At 39.4% G+C, this 10,507-nt stretch overlaps 1 protein-coding gene across 2 annotated transcripts in view; it reads left to right on the top strand.

The window, feature by feature from the left end:
* Positions 1-4,082: 4,082 nt before the first annotated feature.
* The window catches only part of si:rp71-68n21.9 (kelch-like protein 9), a 69,620-nt gene continuing 63,195 nt past the window's right edge, over positions 4,083-10,507 (top strand). The window contains exons 1-8 of one of the 2 annotated variants that reach the window (XM_037686672.1): positions 4,083-4,138; positions 4,574-4,627; positions 6,094-6,221; positions 6,312-6,475; positions 6,776-6,908; positions 7,869-8,065; positions 8,278-8,353; positions 8,533-9,090. In XM_037686672.1, coding sequence (XP_037542600.1) covers positions 4,083-4,138; positions 4,574-4,627; positions 6,094-6,221; positions 6,312-6,475; positions 6,776-6,908; positions 7,869-8,065; positions 8,278-8,353; positions 8,533-9,090 — 1,366 coding nt within the window. Of the gene's footprint in view, positions 4,139-4,573; positions 4,628-6,090; positions 6,222-6,311; positions 6,476-6,775; positions 6,909-7,868; positions 8,066-8,277; positions 8,354-8,532; positions 9,091-10,507 lie in introns of both variants that reach the window. The other variant, XM_037686671.1, reaches the window with a different exon arrangement.

Genomic DNA, 10,507 nt, shown 5'->3' with positions numbered 1-10,507 from the left:
GAGGTGAAAAAAGATTTGCTGCTGTTTCGTGAATTTGTTACAGTCATGACACATGCTAGTTTTAAGTTTTAGACTTGGGTGGAATTGGACTCAATGTGATTATATTCAGTGGCTCAAATGGATAAATGGTCTAATTCTGCTCAAACTCACAGCTAGTCAGAGTGGACCAAGATTAACTAATTAGCTATCACTGCCTTCCTAAAACAAAACATCTCTGAACTTAAAAATTTTATAGACATTATTTGATATTCATTTTACAATATCTTAACAGAGCTAACACTAACACCTAACACTACTTTTTTAAATTGTATATTAGAATATTACTGCAGGAAGTGCACTGGCCTGCACTGTACACAAAACAACTGGCTGCTTCTGCCACTGAGCTGGTAAATAACCATACAATTTTATGTGAATAGTAATGTAAAACTGGCAGAAGTGTAAAGGATCATAAACTATTGTTTCCATAATAAGCCATTCATCCACTTTCAATTACATTAATAATACAGGGGCAATGTTAGTGGGGTGGGCAACCAGCAGGGCCCCATATTGGTTGGGTGCCCCAGGCAGTTACCTACTTTTGCCTATATGGTAAGTTAATGTTTGCACTAAAGAGGACGCAAAGGACTTGTACGGATTTTTCATTTAACCTTTATTTAGACAGGTAAATCCCATTGAGCCTCAAGGACTCATTTACAAGAGAGACCTGATTTCAACAAAGAAAGATGACAACAATGGACAACAGCAACAACAATAAACAATTATAAAAAGTCATACTGCAGGGTTTTTTTTTTTACTGATGATTGATGATAAAACAGAGGGATCGGCCTGGAAAGGATGTGTAGCAGGTTAGGCTTATTAAAGATAGGAATGGTAATGTTCTAACAAGTGAGGAGAATGTGACGGGAAGATGGAAGGAGTACTTTGAGGAGCTAATGAACAAAGAGAATGAAAGAGAAAGAAGAGTAGAGGTCATGGAAACTGTGGACCAGGAAGTGGGAAACATTAGTGAGGGTGAAGTCCGGAAAGCTCTGAAAAAAAATGAAGAAGGTGAAGGCAGTAGGACCTGATGACCAGTGGAGGTTTGGAAATGTCTTGGAGAGATGGCAGTGAGGTTTTTGACTCAAATATTCAATGGCATATTTGAGGGTGAGAAAATGCCTGAGGAATGGAGAAGAAGTGCTGGTGCCCATTTTTAAGAACAAGGGTGATGTACAGAGTTGTAGCAACTACAGGGGAATTAAGTTGATGAACCACACGATGAAGATCTGGGAGAGAGTTGTGGAAGCAAGACTTAGACGAGAGGTGACTGTGAGCAGCAGGATGGTTTCATGCCAAGAAAGAGCACCACAGATCCATCTTTGCTTTGAGAATGCTGATGGAGAAGACCAGAGAGGGTCAGAAAGAACTCCATTGTGTCTTTGTGGATTTAGAAAAAGCATCTGACAGAGTGCCAAGAGAGGAGGTGTGGTGTTACATGAGGAAATGTGGAATGACAGAAAAGTATGTTAGACTGGTACAGGACATGTATGAGGACAGCAGGATATGTAGTGTTGTGTTCAAGACCACCTAACCCAAGACCAAGTCAAGACCAAGACCAGAGTGTATTGAGACCATGACAAGACCAAGACTTTTAGGGTCCAAGACCAAGTCAAGACCAAGACCTCAAATAAAATAAATAAAATATTTTTTTATTATAAAACATTTTTTATAAAAGTTACATACTGCAAATTTAAGTTTGCTTTTGAATGAATGTATCAGCTTTTGTAAAATTTCAAAGCTACATAACAAAGAAATCAGACTTCAGTGGCCTAACTTCATGTGATTCAACAATAAAACTGTTAAATTGGAAGCAGTTTCATCACATGCCAAGCCTTAAAAAACTGAAGTGGCAAAACACTCTTCATAAGTCCAAACTCAACACCAAGGATAACCAGTGGTTTCAATAAAGTAGTAGATATACACCTAAAAAAGTTACATAAATGGATATTAGTTACAAGTATATTCTTTGTGATTTAAATAGTCAAATTTTATAACTGATGATTTGGCAGACATCTTCTCCCGCACCCAGACAATCACTTCTCACTTTCTTGGAGTGACCAGTGTTGCCAGATAGAGTCGAGGTTTTCTAGCCCCAAAATTTGTTAAAAACCATCACATCACACAAAAATCCGCCAAGTCAATATCTTGTTACAGTATATTTACTGTTTGAACATGAACACACATATACAAGCCAAGGTCATTTAGCAATATGTGGCAAAACGCAACAATTCAACAAAAATCTTCCCAGAGTTCCCAGCAAAATCAGAATGAAAACCACCCAATTGGCAGTAAACTGCCCAATCTGGCAACACTGGGAGTGATGCATGCGAGTGAAAGGGGGTGGGCATGATAGCGGTAACAAAAAATGTATTTAGCATTGAGTCACGTTATCGCTTGGATTTGAACCAGGACGTTTTGCATCCAGTAAAAACAAAGATGTTAGCAAATAAACTGGACAATATTCTGGCAATTTAATGATATTTCCACAGTTGTGGTCTTGACTGGTCTTGAAAAAAAAATCCGAATCCTCAATGTCCGAGACTGAGACAAGACCGAGACCAAATGCGGTAGAGTCCGAGACGAGACTGAGACCATCAAAAAGTGGTCTTGAGACCGGTCTTGAGATCAAGACCAGTCTCGAGTACTACAACACTAAGGACATGTATGAGGACAGCAGGACATGTATGAGGACAGCAGGACAGAGGTGAGATGTGCTGTAGGAGTGACAGATAGCTTCAAGGTGGAGGTGGGAGTGCATCAAGGATCAGCTCTGAGCCCCTTCTTGTTTGCTCTGGTGATGGACCGACTAACAGATAAGGTCAGGCAGGAATCCCCGTTGACTATGAGGTTTGCAGATGACGTGATCTGTGGTGAGAACAGGGAACAGGTGGAAGAGAACTTGGAGAGGTGGAGGTATGCACTTGAAAGAAGAGGAATGAAAGTCAGTCGTAGTAAGACAGAGTCCATGTGTGTGAATGAGAGGGAGGAGGTGGAACAGTGAGGCTAAAAGGAGCAGAGGTCACAAAGGTGCAGGACTTCAAGGACTCTGGGTCCACTGTCCAGGAACATGGGGAATGTGGTAAAGAGGTGAAGAAGAGAGTCCAGGCAGGATGGAGTGGATGGAGAAAAGTTTCAGGAGTGATTTGTGACAAAAAGGTGTCAGCAAAGGTCAAAGGAAAAGTTTACAAGACAGTGGTGAGACCAGCTATGTTGTATGGTCTGGAGACAGAGACATGGACAAAAAGACAGGAGACAGAACTGGAAGTGTCAGAAATTGAGATGTTGAGGTTCTCCTTAGGAGAGACAAGGATGGAGAAGATCAGGAATGAGATCATCAGAGGTACAGCACAGGTTGAACAACTGGGAGATAAAGTTAGAGAGGACACACTGAGATGGTTTGGACATGTCCAGAGGAGGGACGGTGAAGGTAGAAGAATGTTAGAAATGCAGCTGCCAGGAAAAAGGCAAAGAAGAGATATAAGGATGCAGTTAGAGAGGACATGGAGGTAGATGGAGTGAGGACAGAGGACACAGAGGACAGAGTGAGATGGAGGAGGACGACTCACTGTGGAGACTCCTGAAGAGGGAAAAGACATTAAAATAATAGAAACAATCTATCAGTCTTTAAAGGTCAAAGGAAATGTAATCTTTTTTTTAAAGTTTTTAGTGTAAAGCATAAAAAAGGTAACCGAAAACCAAAACTAATGCAAAAATGATTAAGCACTATTTTGGCTTTGGGTGAACATCATTTCCTGTAAGCTGAAAATATTATTGTGTCAGAATTTCCTATTTACAGTTTAAAAAGCAACCTGTTGATCTTACATGAAACCCTGCTACCACAACTGTGTCACAATTGGGTGGAGAAGTTAAAGATGCGGAAAAGACGCAGACCGAGAAAGAGAAGTAGCACAGGAAGTGACTGAGGTCTCGGCTAAGTTGAGCAGACAGTGATGCTCGCTCAGATGCTCCAACTCTTAAACCAGCTGGTACTGCGCAGCAGGCATTTCATGCTCAAGCTTCCTCTCAGAGTTTTTCTGGTCTAGATGGACAACTCAGAGGGAGGCCTTGGGTCCAGTCTTCTGAGGAGGATCTCTTCCAGGTAGGTTCCTCACAACGTCCAGTTTGTCAGTTTGACAAAGTATTACTGTATGCTACATATTCACATTGGTCTGTTTCAACTGTAAAAGGGTTCACACTCAAGTTTTACGAACACCGCCAGGTTCCAAAAAAAGTCTAAGCTGAGCTGCCATTTTATTTTTTTAAGTGTTTTACATTACATTGTGAAGAAAAAAAAAACTACTTAAAACAGTTTATATTATATTTGTGAAATAAGGCAACAAAGCGTATTGTAAAAGTAGAAAAGTGGATTTAACTGAAAAAACTGCAAGTTTGATGCATTTTTGCATTTAGCCTGGATGAACGTTCCCAAAAATAAACCAAATGTTCCATTATTAAATAAATTTTCTGTAAAATCCAGTGTGTTTTTTTGTGTGATCATTGATTTGAGGCCCCTGAGGTTGTTTTCTCCACACAGGAAATCTCACCAGCGCAACAACAGTCCTCAACCCCCCGGAGACAATGAAATTGGGTACGATAGTTTCTCGTTTTTAGCATTGTCAGGATTAATAATTATTCATTTATTCAGGATATTGATCATTTCTTACCACATCTTACAGTATTACAGGCATAAAAGAAATGAATTTATGTTCATCTGAAGAAAACAATGACAGTTGTCTATAAAGTAATCATTGTGCACGTGTTCAATTTGAAAGGTATAAAATGATTAGTTACAATAAACTGTACTTTATTGTATCCCTAACAACCTTAGATACAGAAAGTCAGACTTCCTTTTTAGTATTTATTTTACAGACTGGGACAGGAAATAACTCAGGTACAGTCAGGAAATAAATAGGGTAGCAGCCATTTTGATAATTGTCTCTCTAACTGGTCTGGAATCTGCTGTTCTTGCATGAAACGGCTCTGTTCTGTCTGTATGACCAGTGTTGTTTTAAACCAGAGTGGACTCAGGTGGAACTTGACAAAATGAATAAGGGGCTGATGGAAATTTAGATGCAACTCTTGTGTTCATAAAGTATGTCAAGATGATTACTTATAGTGGAACTAACTTCATCATTGTATAGAAACACACAGTGATGATAACACATAGCACTTTACAGTAAAAAGTTTCATAGTGGCAGCACGGTGGCACAACTGGTAGAGCTGCTGTCTCTCAGCAAGCAGGTTCCCGATTCAAATCCCGGTCTGGGGGCCCGTCTGGGTGGAGTTTGCATGTTCTCTCCGTGCATGCGTGGGTTTTCTCCAGGTACTCCAGTTTCTTCCCACAGACCAAAAACATGCATGTTAGGCTGATTGGTGACTCTAAATTGTCCATAGGGGAGAGAGTGAATGGTTGTTTGTCTCTATGTGTCCCTGTGATGGACTGGAGACCTGTCCAGGGTGTCCCCCGCCCCTCGCACAGTGATTGCTGGACATGGACACCGGCGACCCCCGTCACCCCGAATGGAAGAAGAGGGTAAAAGATGATGGATGGATGTTTCATAGTTACTATCAGATATATTAGAAATTCACATAGAGATTTTGCATGTCATTAACACATTGGCATCTTGGCAGCAGACATTTTTAAAGAAGGATTTGTGCCATTGAAATGTTTCCACTGGCTCCTCTTTTTTAATCACCCAACAAGTGGATCAATAAAACAAATGAATGCATGTTGCACTGATCAGGTGCAGGACCCATTATTCAAATGTGTCAGAACAAAGAGGCGTGCAAGAAAGTGTGCTTTAGAGTCGTAGACAAAAGGAAACGGCATCGTGAGCACAAAGAGGAGGATCTGTGAGGCAAAGCTTGGAATGGGGGTTAACCAGTTAAAACTGCTGAAACCAGCCACTTTTAAAATATGCTGTACTTCAGTTTTATCCTAGTTTAACTTTATATTAAACATAACAAATATGTAGCTGTTCTAGAAGTAAATTCTAAACATAATGCCCCAAATGAAACTGAACTTGTTTTTGTTTTCCTCCTCCTGTTGAGAAGGAATGGAGATGACAGCGGGGTGGGCAGGCTGAGCCGCAGACTGTCCCGTCTGGGCAGCAGGCATCAGTCCAGAGATCAGAGACCACAGGCTCAGCCAGAGAGACCTGCTGCTCCACCTGTTCAGCAAGGTGCGCTCTCAGAGACGTCACTGTTCAAAGTGTGTCATCAAGTGGAAAATCATCTACAATGTGTCCTTCCACTTCCGTTTGGCTTCACAGATGACAGGCCTTCTCCATCAGCGTTTGTTGTGCCTCCTGCTCCTCTGCCCCCACCCATGGACAAACCACCCAAGCGCCCCGACAAATCACTGAAGCCCAAGCTTCCTCCTCGGCCGCTGTCTAAGGAGTTCAGTAGCAGCAAACATGGGGGAGCCATGTTGCAGGTACAGGCTGTTCAAGGTGACTCTGAGCCAGGGTGGAATAATGTCTCTACAGCAAGAGAAGGAAGGGTCATGCTTTAAGTGCAAAACGTTCTTGTCTTTAATCAAGAAAAGTGTCATAAACATTTTACAAATGATTATTATCAAGAGATTTTTGATTAATTCCCACTGAAAGAACATCACCACAAATAAGGCAGAAGAAATGAACTTCACAGGTCTTACCTTTAACATTCAGGTACTTCAGATGTTGGTGTTTTACTGATAACTTCTATCATTCTGTTCTTTAACACTTTGTCCCCAAAGGGCTTAAATGTTTTCCGTGCAGATGAGACCCTCTGTGACGTTGTCTTGATTCCTGGAGACAGCAAAGAAGCTTTCCCCGTTCACAGAGTCATCATGGCATCGTCCAGTGACTATTTCAAGGCCATGTTCACAGGTTGGTTTTTCTCTTTCATGCAGCTGAAAGCAGAAGAATCAGGAAATGTAAGTCTCATATCAGCTGTCATGTCCGTTCTGGTTTTGTTGGATTGGGAAATAGGATTTAAATGGTGGAGAAAGTCCAGAACAAGACGACAGGAAACACTGGAGATCATGTAAAACATCTCAGGCCGGCTCCTTATCCAGCCTGAACGTGTGTAAATGTCCTGAAAACATTTTTGAAGCAACTTTAGAGTGAAAGGACTAAAAAAAAATACTATATTATACTCAGTTTCTATTAAATCCATTATTATTATTAGTTTAAATATAAAAAGGGAAAAACTGAAGACTTCACATCCTTTGGAGAAATGCATGATGCCTTTATAAACAGAGTTTTAAACAAATATATTGTGTTGAGAAATTATAGAGATGGAGCCATTTTGGAGGAATCCCACACAATATCTCAAGATCTATGTGTTGGTAATCAGAATATGTTGTGAGTTCCTGTTGGAGCTTGATATCTGCTAAACTGCCTGAGCTGCAGTCAGTCTTGTATTAGTTAATGCTAACCAGCTGCAGTGGTCAAATTTAACTGGATTCACTTTTGTTAGTTTCTTGAAGTTTTGTCCTGTGGTTCAGGACATAATCACATTGTCTGCTCCAACACTCCTACTCCTTTACTTGTAGATCAACAACAAATGGATACACAACACATTATGTGTTGACCTTCAGAGTCACTTCTGCATTCACCTTACTTTCAGTTGCAATATTAAAGCAGACTCGTATTAGATCACATCATCATCCAGTGCGTTCCCATAATCCCTGTGATCTGAGCATCAGACTTTCGCAGAGTCAGCAGTATGTTTGAATTCTGATGAGTTTGCACTGTGACATCAGGTCAACCCCAATCCTCTCAAATGTTGCAAATTCGTGCTTTCACCTTGTTTCTGTCCCTTTCCATCCGTACTTTCTGATTCAGGAGGCATGAAAGAGCAGGAAATGAGAGAGATCAAACTGCACGGCATCACCAAAGTGGGCTTAAAGAGCATTATAGACTTCATCTACACATCCAAGGTCATCCTTAACATGGGCAACCTTCAAGACACGCTGGAAGCTGCAAACTTCCTACAGGTCATGCCGGTTCTGAGCTTCTGCAACGAGCTTCTGAGCAGTGAGGTGAGAGTTTATCATACGAGTCTGGATGAAGAACGTCTTACACTTCAGAGCGCAGCAGCTCTTATAACCAGCACTGATCACAACAGGGGTTTACTTCCCTGCTGTCACTTGCACAGTTTTTCCATTTCTTGGACATAGTGTGTTGTTTTCTTTTGCAAAAACACATGCACATGCACATTTTGTTGACCTGACCCTGATTTGGTTTGATGCAGATCACCATCGATAATTGTGTGGAAGTGGAGCGAATCGCCACAGATTTGCTTCTTGAGGATGTTCTGCTGAATATAGGTGAGTAACACAGAAGTTAAAAGCACCAAAGCATCAAACTGAATGACAGCTTCAGTTGGTTTATCCATTATTTAGCAACAATGGAGCAGTCATCTGTTCGAGTGCTTTAAAAATGATTGCACCATGTTTTGTAGGAAAACTGGTTGATTATGATTATTATTATTTCTAATTGAACTTAGGTAAGTTTGTGAGCCAGAACCTCACGGCACTAGTGGAGTCTAGCCGTTACTTGGAGCTCTCTGACATCAGCATCGCCAACGCTCTGAGCAGCAACTCACTGCAAGGTTTCTCCGAGCTTGAGCTCTACCACATCGCCAAAGGATGGCTGGACCACGACACTCCCAAACGCCACTCCTCTGTTTACGCATTGATGCGCCACATTCGTTTCCCTCTGATGAGACCCGGTGAGCTGATTCAGATCTCCCAGGATGAGGAGGAGGGCTCCGACTCCATGATGCGCTCTGACACCGCCTGTGTCAACCTCCTGCTGGAGGCCAGCAACTATCAGATGATGCCTTACATGCAGCCGGCCCTGCAAACCGAGAGAACCCAGATTCGATCAGACTCCACACACATTCTGGCGCTGGGCGGCGTGATGCGACAGCAGCTGGTGGTGAGCCGAGAGCTGAGGGTGTATGATGAAATGACCGAACAGTGGAGGGCTCTGAGGCCCATGGAGGTGCCACGATATCAGCATGGTGTGGCTCTTCTAGGAGGCTTCCTCTTTATTGTTGGAGGTCAGAGCACCTACACTTCACACTGTGCACTCCAACATGAAATTTACACTTCACAACATGTCACTTTAGAGTTTTATAGTGTCTTACATGCATATTTTTTAAAACTTCATCACTCTTTCAACCATTTATACTGTATATCCAAATCCTTGAGATCAGGGCTGCTCAATGTGTAAAAAAACAGATGTCAGCCGATCATCCATCTATAAAATTTGTCTCTTGATTGACAGACAGCAAGTCTGAGGCCCCGTTTACACGACGTGAAACGTTCATTTACAGACAACGTCTTCATCCTCTCTGAAACTGAAGGTTTCTGAGTCCAGGTCAGAGGGAAGATTTTCAGGGGAACCCCCACGGAGTAGTGAGATGCTCCAAGTGTGAAGTTGCACATGTGCACTACAGGTGGCTACAGCCAAAGTTTTTCTGCTCTAACAACAGTTATAATAAATAACAACAATTATAATAAATATAACAACAGTTATAATGAACAAAACAACAGTTAAAATAAATAACAACAGTTATAATAAATACCAACAGTTATACTAAATATAACAACAGTTATAATAAACATAACGTTATAATAAATAACAACAGTTATAATAAATAACAATGGTTATAATAAATATAACAACAGTTATAATAAATAACAACAGTTATAATAAATACCAACAGTTATAATAAATATAACAACAGTTATAATAAATACCAACAGTTATAATAAATATAACAGTTATAATAAACATAACAACAGTTATAATAAATAACAACAGTTATAATGAATAACAACAGTTATAATAAATACAACAACAGTTATAATAAATAACAACAATTATAATAAATAACAACAGTTATAATAAATATAACAACAGTTATAATAAATAACAACTATTATAATAAATATAAAAACAGTTATAATAAATAACAACAATTATAATAAATAACAACAGTTATAATAAACAACAACAATTATAATAAACATAACAACAGTTATAATAAATAACAACAGTTATAATAAATATAACAACAGTTATAATAAATATAACAAGTTAAAATAAATAACAACAGTTATAAAAAATAACAAGAGTTATAATAAATATAACAGTTATAATAAACATATCAACAGTTATAATAAATAACAACAATTACAATAAATAACAACAGTTATAAAAAACAACAAAAATTATAATAAACATAACAACAGTTATAATGAATAAAACAACAGTTATAATAAATAACAACAGTTATAATAAATATAACAACAGTTATAATAAATAACAACAGTTATAATAAATACCAACAGTTATAATAAATTTAACAACAGTTATAATAAATAACAACAATTATAATAAATAACAACAGTTATAAAAAACAACAAAATTATAATAAACATAACAACAGTTATAATGAATAAAACAACAGT

This window comes from Nematolebias whitei, chromosome 13, assembly GCF_014905685.2.
Source record: "Nematolebias whitei isolate Nwh7 chromosome 13, NemWhi1, whole genome shotgun sequence".
Classification (NCBI taxonomy): Eukaryota; Metazoa; Chordata; class Actinopteri; order Cyprinodontiformes; family Rivulidae; genus Nematolebias; species Nematolebias whitei.
The sequence above is the reverse complement of the archived record's forward strand: the minus strand, read 5'-3'. Positions and strand labels throughout refer to the sequence as shown.